At 41.9% G+C, this 16,262-nt stretch overlaps 1 protein-coding gene across 3 annotated transcripts in view; it reads right to left on the reverse strand.

Annotated features, from left to right (window-relative positions):
- Positions 1 to 16,262, reverse strand: part of LOC142956009 (SPRY domain-containing protein 3-like) — a 42,203-nt gene that overhangs the window by 22,538 nt on the left and 3,403 nt on the right. For all 3 annotated transcript variants that reach the window (XM_076097303.1, XM_076097295.1, XM_076097312.1), the window contains exons 4-7: positions 12,396 to 12,520; positions 11,189 to 11,324; positions 10,896 to 11,084; positions 2 to 151 (exon numbers count right to left, since the gene is read on the reverse strand). In XM_076097303.1, the coding sequence (XP_075953418.1) occupies positions 2 to 151; positions 10,896 to 11,084; positions 11,189 to 11,324; positions 12,396 to 12,520 (600 nt within the window). The remainder of the gene's footprint in view (position 1; positions 152 to 10,895; positions 11,085 to 11,188; positions 11,325 to 12,395; positions 12,521 to 16,262) is intronic.

Here is a 16,262-nt window from a genome sequence, read left to right on the forward strand (position 1 = left end):
CCCGTCTCGCCAGGCCCAGGGCGATGTAGCACTTCTCCCCAGCATCAACAATCTCCACTTCGTAGTAGTGGCAGCGGGTGGTGAGTGGCTGGCGGGCCTGGGCCAAACCCACGTCCATGATGCTCTTTCCTTTGCCAACATACTCCAAGAGCTGGAGAGGAGGTGTACAAACACAGGGGGAGGGAAAGAAGGACGGGGTTTAATATGTTAAGAAATAATACCATATGAACCATATAAAAAAAGGGTCTAAATAACACAATAAGAGAACAGAATCACTCTCCAACGATACAGTTATAAATATTATTACCGCAGACGTTATGGCATGACACGTCATAAAAAATAGTTTGTCTCAATCATAGCTCAGCCTAAAGTTTCTCAGTATCCCAGTTACTGCGGTTATTCAATGCTCCTGACCTTCTTTATTAACTGTATTTGGTTAGTCAGGCGACCAAGCCCAAAGGGCAATAGCGATGTAAGTCTTTGTAAGTGGGGAAAGTTGAAATAGAGACAAAAGATTGACGACACAGCAGATCAAGCTTGGGCAGGATTCTCAAACCCAATGTTGTTCCAGAAGCAAGAGACTTAACCACGCAACCTGCTTTTGCAACTGTGTCCTAAGTGAGTGGGCACCATGACAGATTGACACTTCCAAACCCAGTCAAACCCTCACTGAACCGCCCACAGTGGCTCTTCTGCAAGTATCAACAGCCACTTGAGATTGCGTGTACAGTATGCGACGACAATGCAATTACTTTCGGGTCTATTTTGGTCTTAAGCATCTAAACAGGTGAAGATGGGCGGGTACAGGTGAGAAGGTGGGCAGCTAGGCAACCACAAAGCCTTTAGGCTGAGCAGTGTTTTCGTGCACGAATGTGACTGCGTGAGCATGTGCGTAATAAAGAATACGCCCCCAGTGTGAAAGGCTAGTCATGTGGACAACATCACGTGTGTATTAATCTTTTGGCAGACGTCAAACAGGCTGCAATGTAATCGCTCCGGGGAATTGCAGAAATACTGTTATTAAAATTGTCACAAATGGGCCTTGACCACAGAATAAACACAATGAAAATGCCGGTAGACCTCTGCAGCAATAGTGATACTCGTTACCCGGAGAGGTAAGACGGATGTATACGTTTCTGAAACACGACGATTCTGTGGAGCTAACATTAGCAGAGTCATCATTAACTAGCATTAGCACTTCTATGCTAGCTGCTGACGGTATACTGATTGTATACACATACTGCTTTTGATTTTTAGTGATTGTAACAGGTGGTTCACTTTTAAACTAGGATCTGTAGGCTTTAGCTTTTTTAACCTGTTTTTGCAGCTGGATCAGTTTAACATCTGGATTTATCCATCAGACGCATATTGTAGATACCTTTTGTCTGTTTCTCTGTTAAAAGTGCTTTTTCTTATTTCCAAAATGAGATGATAATTATTCAGGGAGTGCAGTTAAAGACAGTGTGGGCTCCGTGGTAGCTCTGACAGCTTGACGGAGTAGCAGCGTTAGCCTCCACCTTCTTCATTACAGACTGCCCTTTCATGTGTACCCTTGAGTCTGCTGCACTACCTCGCATGGACATCAAGTTCTTTTGGGAGACGAGGAACAGAGTTTCGGTGCGATGAGCATTCAATCGCACCTTCTTTTTCTTTTGTTGCTTTTTTTGCTGCTAAGTAAAGGAAGGAGGAGAGACGAGAGGGCAGGAACAAGAGAGACATAGCCTTGAGCAAAGCATGCCTTATTGAGATAGCTGACAATCTCCCTCTTTCTCTCTCTCTCACTCCTATAATTCTGAGTGTCTAGAATGGTAATGGTGGTGTGCAAGGCCGTGTTTTGTTGAGCTGCTGCCTGGGAAACAGATGTAACACCCAGAGAGTGGACTTGCCAATTTCCTGTCACATTTAATGGGGGAACTTATAGAAAGGTGAAACTGAAATTAGGAGCCCTCCTCTTTATTATGTCAACCAAACTGTGATCTGATTAGACATCACGCAACAGCTGTCGAGTCCATACAACTCAGCTACTAACTTTTGTCTTTATTGCATTTCTATTTTGTTTTTTCTTGGATTTGCTTATCTGTGTAATTCTAATTATTTGTCCCCTTCTCTTTCATTTCCTCGTCCTGCACATTTCTTCTTCACTGTTATTTCTTTTTTTTTAAAGACATCCTTAAATTTCTGTACTTAAAAAACTGAAACATGGACATTGAAATGTGAATGATGTGGTCCAAACGTGCCACTTTAACTTTAGAAAGTATATGACCTGGCCTTGTCCAGAGGCTGTGATTCTCTGCTCCAAGTCATCTCTTAATTGGGTTGGATGCCCCCGAGTAGCTAAATCTGACTTGTCCATCAGTCACTGTTTTGTGGATAAAGCTGGTGAGATGAACATCCAGACTTTCCACCATAATGTCGCGGCTGCCATTGCTGCTTTTGTAATGTGCCAGCAGCAAACTGGTGATGTTTGTACAAAATGACTCTACCTAAACCATGTCATGACTTTGTTTGCATTACCATGAAACACGTTAAATTAGCTTGTTCTTTTGAGCAATATATCACCAAAACAAAACCGCTGCAACTCACTGCTGTGTATTCATTAGAAGTTCTGATATCTTGAAACAGTATAACTGCTCATGTGTTTAAAACGCCTCAAATGCATTTAATTTTACTATGTGAACAAACGTGGGTTGTCATTTTAAAAATAGTTCATCCAAAACAAATCATTCACTATTAAAAAAGCTTTAATTAACTTTTTCGATCACGCGTGTAATGTCTCCGGTGATTTCCCATTTGCTGTGCTGTGGGACTGACCTCATTTTACTGAGCTTCAAAGAGGCATTTAGCACCAAAACAATATGCAGAAATCCAAAGACAACCTGCAATTACCATCGCACTGACACAGTAAGTGAGGTACAGTAAGGAGAACAAGTATTTACTGTGAGAAGACAAGATGGTATTTGCCTTTATGCAAACAGAATGCCTTACGGCAATATCCTCAACTGCAGCAACACTGTGTTTAAAATCCTGCAAGACAGCAAAGGACTACCTTTACTTTGCGACAGTGATCAGGTATGACACGCTGGTAATAACATATGAAAACTACGAAACAAAGACCTAAAACAATAAACACGCGTTGTCACTCTGCAGGTTTAATCAATCAATTATTAAGATTTCCGAAACCGGTAAAAACCAAGGCCCCACATTGTTGAAACCTCATCACTCACTGGCCATGTGGAGCTTTTCCTCACCTTTTAATACACTTCATGTATTATCACCATTACCGCTGTTGGGAAGGTGTTGCCCAAATTAACTTGTGGCTCAAAAGCCAGCACGTATACTGCAACCAGTGCTGATTTATTTGGACAAAGTCGTAAAAGAGCTGCAGGTATAAGGCTGCCACTTTCAGGAAGAAAAACATTTTACTCTGGGGGGGGGGGAGCTAAATAACACCAGAGACGGGACGCCATGAAAAGATGGCAAACCATATAGATAATGAACAATAAATTCACAGTAGCTTTTATACAATTTGTATAAAATGTATGTATTTTAAATGCAGTATTCGGGGAGATGAGGAATGTGTTTTATAACAATCATCTAGGATCCAATTTAATACTATGTCCAGAGACAACACCTTGTAAAAGAAATCTTTTACCTGAGCCAAAGTTGCAATATGCCAATAGCGTCTCAGAGGTCCAGAATTACTAACATGAAGACCAAGGTAAATATTCTGCACTAACAATCCGTGAGTGTTTACCGCCTGGTTTACTATGGCAGTAGCTCGCGATGTATTCAGCTATATGTGAGATATTCAGGAATATGCAGTCGTCTTCTTACCCTTGCCTCCACCTGTAGATCAGTGCAATAGTGTGACACCATTGGTAGGACGGTTTATTGCTTCACCAGCAGGCGCACACATGCATGTGCCTCTTTATGCATGAGATAAACAAAATGGTGACCCATTCATAGAGAATCTGTCGAGGTCAAAATCTCCACAGGGAGCTGTTCAATCAAGAGAATCAAAAGCATTCAAAGAGTCTGAGAAAAAACGTCTGTGCTCAATAAAATGAGTGCAATATATTATCAGGTTTGATGAATAACATGCACGACTCCAGGTGCAGAACAAGCCAGGTACAAATTATATAATATTATATTTTCCATGTCCAGTAGCAGCAGTAGCTCAAAGAGAGGCTAAATCTAGCAAGAAAGTTGCTAAGTCAGCAACAGCGCCAGCTCATCCCTTCAGGCCTCTCTCCACAGCCTCGTCCCCAAAATTACCATTATGAACGTTAACAACGAACACGGCTATTTTTAGTATTCAGAGCTATCAAGGTAGCAGCTTGTGGAAGACTGACTGGTGACGAGCAATGAGTGCACAAGCTAAATATGCGCCAGTAGACAGGCAGGTAGCCGGTCCAATCATTACATTTGGGGCATACGCCAATGCGCCTCCTAAAAACTTTAACCACACATCGGGGCTACAGCAGTAATGGAGACACACAACATGGAAACACAAAAACTCTGATTGAAGACAACATTAAAAAGTGCAAGAAAGATTCGGTAGTCGTCTCTTTTCCAGAAACACGCATCCAGCAAAGCCATTACTTTGCAGACCTTCTGTTCACCGCGATTGCAGAGCTGCAGGAATGATGTAACATGATTACAGCAATTGCACAGTGCTGGTCTCCGTTTAGAAAAGACACAAGGCGATGTGATAAGTTAGTAAATATAACTCTTGTTATACAAGTATTGGTGGCTGGTGGCTCAACGAACTCAACTCAAAAAGACAGGAGGAAAACCAACACACCAGGTTTTACAGTAGTTGATGATTTATCTCGAATTTATGTTAAAATTAAGCAGACAAACAATGTCTTTTAAGATTTCTTTGCTTTACTCCGGTCATCTTGTGCGACGCAGGACCACTCTGACCCATCAGCCAGCCAGCCTCCACTCAGTCCGTCCATTGACTTTGCTTCGGATTAAGTTATTCGTAGTTTCCTCCTTTCTCACGCTGCTCAGTTCAGAGAACTGGAGGCAACCGCGATGGTGCCGCCGCTAGGCCTGGGAGGCTGCAACCATAACAACTTAATGGGAAAGTTGTGAACTTTCATCCTAGAGCAGTGTCATGTTGGGATTCTAGACTATTGTTTCCAGAGGAAGGAAGGAAGGACGCAGGCAACCTTAGAGGGGCGTTGGTACAACAGCTGGCTCTGGCAACTGGAAGAGGTACAATTACTTGACAATGATTGGTGCGGTTCAAAGGAGATGCTCTGGTGAGGATAAACCAATGTGGAGCCAATTTTAAAAAATAAACAACAGGTTTTGTGCACCTCTACGGCCCAAAAATAAATGTGTTTAAAATACATACATCTTGGGGGAGGGGTGGAGGAGGGAGTGAACGTGAGATATGGGCTGTGAGGGAGCACCGGTACACTTGGGAGCACTGATAACTGCAGACTCAGGTGCTGTCCACTTACTTGTCGGCCCGCTCATCCGCAGCTGAGGGGATTAAGTTGGTGGGCAACTGCTGTGACAACAGGAGGCAGAGGATTGGATGCTCGTGTTCGCACTGAGCCGCACGTACGCAGTGGAAAGCCAGCCAAAAAACAGCAGAGCAGGAGTACGGTGGCATGGGGATTTTTATCAAACATGTTGTTTGCCTAAAACACGTTCAGCTGACAGTAATAACAAAGGTAGCGGGGGGGGGGGGGGGGGAATCCCTCAATGTGTGCACATGAGGTAATCTTATACAAATCAGTAAGTGAGATCACTTATAAAGGAACATTTAATGTATTTGTTTTAAACAAAAGCCTTCAAAACTATAGCCAACATATCAATCACATCTTTCTGTTAGTGTTTGAGGGGTCAGCAAACTGCTGTTTGTTAATGTCATGTATTCAAAATGATTTTCTCTCCTCAATTAAACGAGTAAATTACAAACCAAAATAACTAAAGAACCTCTTGGTTGAAAGGTAAATGCCTGTTGTTAGGCGTTGTGATCACATTCAGCCGTGAGGTACCATTTAAAGCTCTACTTTCTCTAGTTTGGGTTACTGTTAAGCACTTTGTAACATGTTTTAAGAATACTGTATAAACTGTATAATATATGGACACAGTCTCAGTGACGTCACCCACAGGTTTCTAAAGACCCGTGAACTTTAAAGTGGGGGGCTCTGCCCGCCACCATCTTGGAAGTGACGACACAAATCTGTTCTCTGATTCACTAAAACTAAAAACCTCAATCTGACTGACCAAGTGCAACGTGATCAGCATTAAATTTCACTTTCATTTTGTGACTGTAAAGGCTCTGTCAGATTAGGGCAATCATTATTATTGTTAGGAAGAAGTTAACTTGCATGAGACCATTTGTAACGTCCATAAAGAAAAACGAGGAACGAAGTTGGAGTGTGTTTGTGTTTTCATATTTTTATGAGGCTCTGTCAGATTAGTAGATTTGTCAAATCTGATTATGTAATATAAGAAAAAAGATCTTTTCAAAATCCCCAGAGCTGGATGAAAAAACTAAAGTAAATATTTGACCCTCTAATGTTAATTACCATCAATGTATTATTAAATAAAGGTATATATTTACTTAATAGAGGCTAAATTAACAATGAGTGCAGTGTCATTACACTGCAGAGAGATAAACCTAAATTTCAAGTGGCGTTGCAATTTAGGAGAGTTAATAAATTGAGGATACCTGCTGCTTTGGCAGGCATCACAAGTTCATGTTACATTTTGCATAATGACGGGCCGGCTTTCATCACTTATCGAGCTGCAAGTGAAACTCTTTACAGACAACACAGAGCCAACAAAGACACAGCCATCAAATTAAAATTCACTCCATTTACTTCAGTTTTCCACTCAGAGCCATGAGGCCAGAGTATTCATTACCCTGAACAAATGGCCTTCAGATGAGCGATTAAAAAGTTGAAAAGGAACTAAGAGCGTAACAAAATAAAATGAAGCAGACCAGAGTAAAAAAACACCAATCTCCCTGAAGGGGAACATTTTCCTTTTATACGAACTTTATCAGAGCGCTTTCAAGGACAACCAAGATTAAATGATGCAAATGCACTATTTGGTGAAAGAGAAATAGAAAGAGAGAGTTATAAAAACAGATAAACACTTGCGTAGATTGAATACAATGGGGGGGGGGGGTTATTTGGCAAGGTAGGTGTGATCATAGCAGCAAGAAATCTAGGATCATTTACCCACCTATCTAAACAGGAGTGCCCCCCTCCCCCCCCGACTGTAATGTAAGCAGTTCACAAAGGCAAAGACCAGTCACCATCACCATTGTGCGCTGTGTATACTGCGGCTAAGCACTTCTCAGAACTGTCTCATCAAAAGCATACCAGTCAGAAAAGTCATTTATCTTGCAGTAATCTTTTCCGTCATCGTTAACAATCAGTAAAGGGGAACAGCTTTAATCCGGAGCAGTTATTATCCACACTTATCAAATAGCAACGTGTGAAAACGACTTCCCCGTTTGGACCAAATGTTTCGTGAGGTGAGTCGAAACAAACTGCCGAGCAGCCAGAGACGTGCAATTCATCTACGGCAGCTGAATGATGGATCCGTAAATCATCGGAAACCACCGACACTGGAAATATCTGAGGAGTAGCCGCACATTTGAGAAAGGAGGACAAATATTTCCATGCTCCTTAAAGTACAGCTCACAGCTATGAGCGTGACAAAGTAAAAGGATGTTGAAATCCAAAAAGAGTTGTTGGGATGAAGCAAACGGTAAGAGAGGTGAGAAGGGGGAGAGGAGGAAACAAGGAGAGGAGAGAGGAAAGGAGTACAGAGGAGAGAGGAATAGAGGGGTAGAGAAGAAACAAGGATAGAGCAGACAAGGCGAGGGGAGAGGAGGATAAAGAAAAGGGGACAAGAGGAGAGGAAACAAGGATAGAAGAGGCAAAACAAGGAGATGAGAAATGAGGAGAAGAGAGAGGACACAATGATAAAAGGAGAGAAACTAGGAGAGAAGAGGGGAGATGAGGATAGAAGAGGAGAAACAAGGATAGGAGAGGAGAAATTAGGAGAAGAGAGGACACAATGATAGAAGGAGAGAAACTAGGAGATGAAAGGAGAGGAGAAACAAGGAGAGAAGAGGGAAAATAAGGATAGGAGAGGAGAAGTTAGAAGGGGAGACAAGATAGAAGAAGAGAACTGAGGGGAGAAGAGAGGAGACAATGGGGTAGAAACAAGGAGAGGAGGGGACAGGAGAAAAACGAGAGAAGTGAAGAGAGGAGAGACAAGGATAGAAGAGGATAAACAAGGAGAGAAGAGAGGAGACGAGGATAGAGGAAGGGAAACAAGGAAAGGAGAGTGCCGTGTTCAAAGATCCAAAGTAGACACTTGGAAAACTTGAGACAGTTTTTGGTTCAAACCACAAAATGAAATGAATTAGAAGTCAAAACCAAAAAAGAGATTAAGTGAGACCACCTTGAGTCTGACATGTTCTGCCCTTAAAGCATAATCTTACCTCATATTAATCCTGCTACTCAAAGGCTCCTAGCCTTCAAAACAAACTTCTTTCCCTTTACTTCTCCTCCTCCCTTCCTTTCATTTCCTCGTTCCAGGATCAGCTACTGTTACTGTTGTCCCACACCCTTCCTCGTCTTCATCGTCTACACTAAATCCTTGTACTTGTCATAACTTGACAGCCTTATCAGTTCGACTATTATCTCCCGCTTAAACCCTTACAATATATGACCGCATATTGGATGGTAGCATGAGAGAAAACTCAAAAGAAAGGGAGAGAAAATAAATCACTGCTGAGCGGAGCATGCAGCCCGGCACCCCAGCTGTGAAAACCTCCAATAACACGAGAAAGAGTAAAAGAATCCTCAGAGTCCCGTTACTCCACTTATTGAATTTTTACAACCTGGTGGAGCGCCAGGCACTTGGCTCCACCAACACATTTCGTGCCATTGCCACTCCTCGGTCCAGAAAAACAGAAGAAGGGAGAGACAGACAGACGGAGAGCGAGACAGCTGGTTGAATCATCCTTCTCACCCATAGCTCTCTGCTTTTATGATCTCTGTCTGCGTTCAGGAAAGACGATGGACTCTCTGTGTGTGTGTGTGTGTGTGTGTGTGTCAGATGATTGTGTACCACCGTGGACAGACATGTTTATCACATAACCGCATACGGGAACCACACACAATCTGTCCTCGATCGCTCCGGTGTCAATGAGAGACCTGCCTGTAGTTTTGTGGTTTTGAAATTGGGGGTGGGGGGGGGGGTGAGCTCACACCTTCACACAAAACAAAGGTGCCACAGTTTCACTACTGTAAAGTGGTGGGAATACAGTATTGTGATACCACTGATGACTCAGTTGTTGCCAACAGTGAATTCCATTCGAGTGGCTCATAACAGCGTCCGAAAAACAGCCGTGAACCTGAACTCTAACCGTCTGGCCCAAAACACCCACAAGGCCAAATATCAGTCAACAGGGTTCAGGAATACGGGGGAGTTATGAGGAGCTCCGCTGAATGAGACACGAGCTCTCCAGAAAGCCAAATTTGAGAAATGCAGGGGGAGCTCTACAATACTGTCATTTTTGGTGCCAAAAAAATTTATATATAAGCCAATAGTAAAGCACTCGTCAACGTGTGTGTTTACTCGCATATTCCATTGCTGTCTATTCGTGTGTGGAGCCACATTCAACGCACATTATGTCTTGAAGTCAACGACGCAGTTAAAACAAGTTTGTTGTGAGTGAAACGTGAAGCCGAAACATTATCAGTGTGTGATACCCAATAACGACTTGTTGTGAAAGTCAGCACGACGTTCTCAGCCTGGATGCATAAACACATAGTTCAAGTTGATGCTAACGGCTCATTGGAGGTTTTACAGCCTGGAGAAATATCCTTCAGCAAAATCCACAACAGGTTTATGAAACTATCTGAGAAAATTATGACAAAAACATGAACTAGAATAAGACTAAAGCAAAATAAAACAAAAAGACTAAAATGTTACTTTAAACCAACTTGAATTAACTAGACTAGACCTTCAAATGATGCAAGTTTTCCAGGCAAAACTTTTTTTTTTTAATTTCATAAATCATTTTTCTCATAAAGAAGGTGACATTTGCCGCTGGTTCATAGGTTTATAGTTCAGCGTTTAGTTCAGCCGTCGATGGCACCACTGTACATTATCTTGCTTTAATTACATACCCGAACATTTTCACATTCTTTCATTCGCTTTGTGAGAGAGCGAGCAGCAATAGCAGCTAACGGCCTTTCTGGCATTAAGTACAGTTGTCAACAAAGAGGGATTTGCTGAAGAACAGGCAGTTGAAGGATTTTCTAAAAGCACAAAACAAACACGGGGAGCTGGTAGCAACCACGCAAGAGAGCCACTCTATAATCTTTCCCATTCAAAAGACAATGCACTATAGATACATATATATGTGAGATGTGTTAGGTTTCATGTACAGGGTGTCTGTGTTCACACAACACGGAACGCAGATAACCACTTATATACTAGTGTGCTAAACCATTATTTCTGTGATAAATCATGAAGTGAACTGAGAATATTACAAAGATTATATCCAATACGGGGCCTTGATCTTAAAGTGGTAGCCTGAAAAATGTATAAAACATGAATGAGTGGTTTGTAGTTTGTTTGGCTACCGGTCAGAATTGGGTTCACTTTAAGCTCTAGTGATATAATTAAGCCCTAAAAACTCTTTGATGATTGTATCTCACCACCAGCCAGCTCACATTGTCAATTTAAAACTTGTACGGTAATGTGGCTGCTGAGTGATGTGGGCAATACTCTAAATACTCTAAACACTTGCTATATTTGCACTTAACTCGGCTAGACATGTATCTCCTTTAACCGTGAGAAAAACAACAGGGGATTTTTTTTTTTTTACTTCTTACCGTGCCGCTAACCCTGACGTCAAAAAGCCGCCCCCAGTCATCTTCATGGCTGTCCACCATCATCATACTTTCATCTTCCTCCAGGAACCACTCTGCCTGCAGGTCAACCTTCACCTCCTCCCCCATGGAGTGCATCCCTACAGCGGGGAACAGCCCCTCTGCAGAAACGGGAACCTCCACTGAGCCCACCTGCAGGAGAGAGGGAAGCGAGGAGACGACATTATGCGTACAGACAGTTGCTGCTGCATGCTTGAAACAAAGCATGATAGAATTTCGGGTTAAACAACACCTACCTTATTGCCATTTTTGGTGAAAAAGACTATCGTAAAACCTGCTTCAATATTTTCTGAGTGTATTCCACAGCCAATGCGGTCACCACGAGCACACTTTGGCCCAAATTGCTGTCCAACAGGGTTGCCATTGTATAACCTAGGAAGAGGGAAGAGATAGAAATCTTCATAACATTAAAGCGAGCTAGTTAAGGCAAAAAAAAAAAAAAGAACCATGCGATCATTATCCTTTTCATCACACAGCAATAACGCATTTGGTCACTTCTGTGTTCTCTCCTGCAAGTTGTTTTTGCCGTGTCATCACCATTCACATTTATTCACACAACAAATGTGTTTGAGATGAAACAGTTTATTAGCACCATGTAAAAATACTCTGTTACAAGTAATAGTCCTGCATTCAAAATGTTACTTTAGTACCAAAGTATTGACATCAAAATGAACTTAAGAGTGGCCTCCATCATTGGATTATAGTTATTGATGCATTAATGTGTTCGTCACTTTAATGTTGCGGCTGGTAAATGTGGAGCTAATTCGGAAAATGACTTTATATACTTAATAATTAGACTATATACTACTTAATGAAACATAATGGTTTATTAGCGGATTAATGTTTTATATCAAATGGAGAATCTGATTCTGCAAAGTAGCCCGTCTAGTAACTAATATTATCAAATAAATGTAGTGAAGTTAAAGGTTTAATATTGACCTCTGAGGTGTAGTGGAGTAGAAGTATTTTTAAATAATAAAAAGAATGGAAATACTCAAGTTAAGTACTTCAAAAATGTACTTGAATACAGTATTTGAGAAGCCTAAATATAACAAGAGCAAAATAATGTTGTTCTTCATAGATTTAGTCCATTCATTCTGCTCTCAAAATGCACTAATTTGATGCATTTAACTTTAAAATGTAAAAAATGATCTTCTGGGGGAGCATGCCCCACAGTCAACCATCAGTCTCGCAAAATCCTGAGGGAAACACTGATATTTATTAACTAAACAATTACTCAAAATGTATCTATATAGAAAGTACTTGAAAGTCAAAGCAAAAAATTCTATTTCTGTGACCAACAAGCTTTATGCCGGTGAAAAATGCAAAGAGACGACAGTTATGTGTGGACGGAGCCCCGACTGACCACAATCCATTTTCTCAAAGCATGCAAGAAACCAACGCTGCACCGTAGCGAATAGATAAAAGTGTGGTTTGACTTACTTGCCGTTGTCAGCATGGTAAGCTACAGAGTATGGCAGCCAGCCAGGCTGGTGGTCCAGCCTGTAGAATTTAGGCACCAGGCCCACAGCAATGGTACCCCTCACCCCTGTGTCCGCTAATGTCACCTAGAGAGAGAGAGTGAGAGAGAGCGAGAGAGAGAGAGAGAGAGAGAGAGAGAGAGAGAGAGAGAGAGAGAGAGAGAAAACACAGTTCATATACTGTGGGAAACTTCACCTTTAATGAAAAACTAGACTCAGGAAAAGAAGCCCCTCAACTAGAAAATGCCTTTGTCTGTGTGGTCGCTGTGGGTCTTTGCAGGTATACAGAGTAAAGTGCTGATAAAAAAGAATTAAAAACATTGTATTTTGTCCGAATGATGGAAGTAGCTAAGGAGTGGGCCTTCTTATGTATTGTATTTGTGTTAGAACATTGTACAGAACTTTGTTGAACTTATGCTCTATTTGAATGTTCTGTCTAAATTAAATAAACTTGAGCCATTTCACTTTCTTCGTGGACTCACGAGAACAAACAAAGTTTATAAGCTGAAGAGCAATCAATCATTCCAATTATCCTGAAAACAGGAGTTTAGTTGGCCGGCGTTGGCAAGGACAAAGCGCTAACGTATCGCGCAGTTTGCCGCACGTTTGACAGCAAGGCAGATAAAACGTGACAAGTAACGTCCTTTGTTAGATAAAAGATAGATAAAACTGTTTGGGGCAAGTAAACATTTATGTCAAACTACATTCAAATCAGTGTCGCAAAGCTCACAAAGAAATAGCTAATAATAAGCATTATTAATATTATAAGAGGGAAAATTGGCCGCATGTTCTGATGAATAATGACTAACAGGTAGAGACAGGACTGTACAAAAGCCCCTTTGTGCACTCAGGGATGAGAACATCGGAGAGCAAGAGGCACATTGCTATGGGATCACTGACACACACGTTGTAATGGACTTAATGAACAGACGACGTAGACTACACAGAGGCGGATACGAGCAGAGCAGCTTTTAACAGCTTTTGACATATCGATCAGGGAAAATACCCGCGCCGACGTGTTGATCTGCATAAATGCTAAAATCACATATCTGCTATCATAAAATCCTGTGGTCTTAGTTCGTTTTAGTTCGTTTTAGTTCATTTTAACCGAACCAAACTAAACGGTTTAGCTGTGAAAGACCCTCGACACTGTGCTGTACTTAAAGTCATTTGCATGCAGCTGTCTTAAGTTGAAAACAAGCGATCTGCTTTTGTATCTGGTGATTTTTTTGTGTCCGACAAAGCGGCAGTACACGGTTCACTGTTCAGTTTGTTGTGTTTAATTAAATCCAAGAGAACCATGGTGTGGAGTAACTCCGGGAGATGATTACGGTGATAATACTGTTTCCTGTGATACTGGCCACAGTAACAACAATAACCTCCTCTCCTCTGACATAACACCAGCCTGCCAGTGAAGCCCAATCACAGCAAACACACACACTACCGAGCAGAATTAGGTGAGAGGTGATGCAGGCAAACACAGGAGAACAGCCCCGCCCGGTGTGAGTCTGCTTTGTTTATCGCTGAAGTAAAATCTAGTTTTTCTTACTCTTCATCATGCCTTGGATTTCTTTCTCCTTTTCCCCACATATCTGCCTCCCTCCTTCTCTACCTCCCTCTTCAGCCCAGACCCCTAAATCGCTGCTCCTGCATGACGACACATGTGAAACTAAACTTCTTGGGTTTCTCTGACGACACATTCATTACAGTCATTTAGCAGACGCTTTTATCCAAAGCGACTTACAATTCAGAGTCTAATTACATTTCTACACCGTAGGCACAACTACGGGAGCAATTTTTGGGGTTAAGTGTCTTGCTCAAGGACACATCGACATGCGACTAGCAGAGCCGGAGCCGGGGATTGAACCACCGACCCTCTGATTGAAAGACGGCCCTGCTATCCACTTAGCCACAGTCGCCCACATTCCTTTTCAGTCCGGCACTTAAAGATTAACTGCACACACAAACGGGTTTTTTTAAGCTCTAAACTAAATGATATGACTGTACTTTTGACGAAACACATCAGTGCTGGCGTTAATATCGCTGCTGTTACCAAATTCATAATGGTTGAAAATGGCTTTGTAGCATTTAAAAATCCCAGCACAGCACAAGCCTGTTCTCTCCTTTCTGTTGTTGTAAAATCATCAGCACATTATAAAATCTGCTGAATCAATGAGAATGATTACCTGGCGATAGCGATATTCTTTCCTACACTGTGACAAGAGTGTAGATGAAGTATTAAGTAGTTCAATTGTTCTCTAACAGCTGGCTAGTTAGCCATTATTGGCCTTGGCAGGTCCTCACTGCAACATGTAAACTGTTAACAAACCTTGTGTGTCTGAAGGATTTGGATAAAAGTTACAAAGACATGCGAGACGAGGAAAGAGCAGGAATGTGCCGTTAAGTTATGTCGATACGATTTTTTTTCTCAAATCAATCTATTAATGCTGCAGATGTTCCGCTCGAACAGATGATAGACCCGGAGATGGTGCAGCAGTGGTGGCAGAGGTGAAATGGATTCTTTATGAGTGCAGAACAAGAAAAAACACGAGGATAGCAGTGACGCATATCTCCAAAGGAACCTGCCCTTTATCAGCATAAACGCTCCAAAAGTTTTTATAGATATCTGGGAAAACTGACAGCATGTGCGTCACACGGTGGAGAATAATATAGAAAATAAAAACTCTGGGTAATGAACACAGCAAAATCTATATCAGGCTCCAAATGTGATTCTCATTTAAACATGAACGCTGTTATCGTTAAGAGTTGCTTGCTGGAGGAGAGGGAGTGATCTGGAGGTCAGATGAGAATTTGACATCACATTTAATGAAAATGTTCACATCTGGCCCACCTCACATCAGCCACGATAAATAATGTCAGAGCACGTTGTCAACCTGTTTATAATCTCGCTGAAGCAGATCTGAAATGTTTCGACATACGTCTAAAGTTGTGCTTCTCGTCTCAAAAAAAAAAAAGGAAAACAAAAAATCTGAAAAGAACAGTGGAAGAAGTAAATCATTTACGCCGATGCTGCAGAGTCCTGTCTGGCTCTATTTGCAGCTCAGCAGAATGACGCAGGTTTCGCAGGATAATGCACAGCCCTAACGTTTCCTTCTGCGCCTAAAGAAAACCCAGACGAGGAAGTACGTCCGTCCTCACCTGTCGTCTCATGAACACACGTCACAAGGCCTGCTCTGACGCGCACCATCGACAAACACGCTGGCTCGTAAATAACGCACTGCAGTCCTCAACGCCTTATTTATGACTAACTCTTGCAACTTTCCTCTGCTAAATCACCCCCCCCCCCCCCCAAAAAAAGTTTTGCCTCACACTCTTCTGTATAAGAACCATTACAACGGTCTGATACAGATTACGGATAGTTTCTCCTGCTGCCAGTCTGCAGAAAAAAAGTGTGTGTTAGATTAATCTCTGTGCTCAAAGATACCATCTAACCCACACACCCTCTCCCTCATTCCAATGCAGCTCGGACATTCTTGAGGTAGTGGTTTTGCACTGGTGAACTGGGACTGTAGAGGGGGGCACTCAGAACTTAATATGAAGTTGAGAAAAATTGTCAGCAATGGGATTCCAGGGGATAAAATTGCTGGCTGGATGGTAAAGCGATCTTGGGCACACACACACACACAGGGACGATGGTATGTGGTAAGCCTATCACATTGTGAATAATCCCCCACCCCAGCGTTTCAAAATGAATGATGAAAACAGTTATTTTCTAAATGACTACCACATATCCAAGAAAAAGTGGACAAACAAAAAGCAACAGTTGAAAAGAACATATTTGAGATGGTCAGGTCTTGCAGATCAGCTA

This window comes from Anarhichas minor, unplaced genomic scaffold, assembly GCF_050575085.1.
Source record: "Anarhichas minor isolate MPS153535 unplaced genomic scaffold, ASM5057508v1 ptg000003l, whole genome shotgun sequence".
In the NCBI taxonomy this organism is placed as follows: domain Eukaryota; kingdom Metazoa; phylum Chordata; class Actinopteri; order Perciformes; family Anarhichadidae; genus Anarhichas; species Anarhichas minor.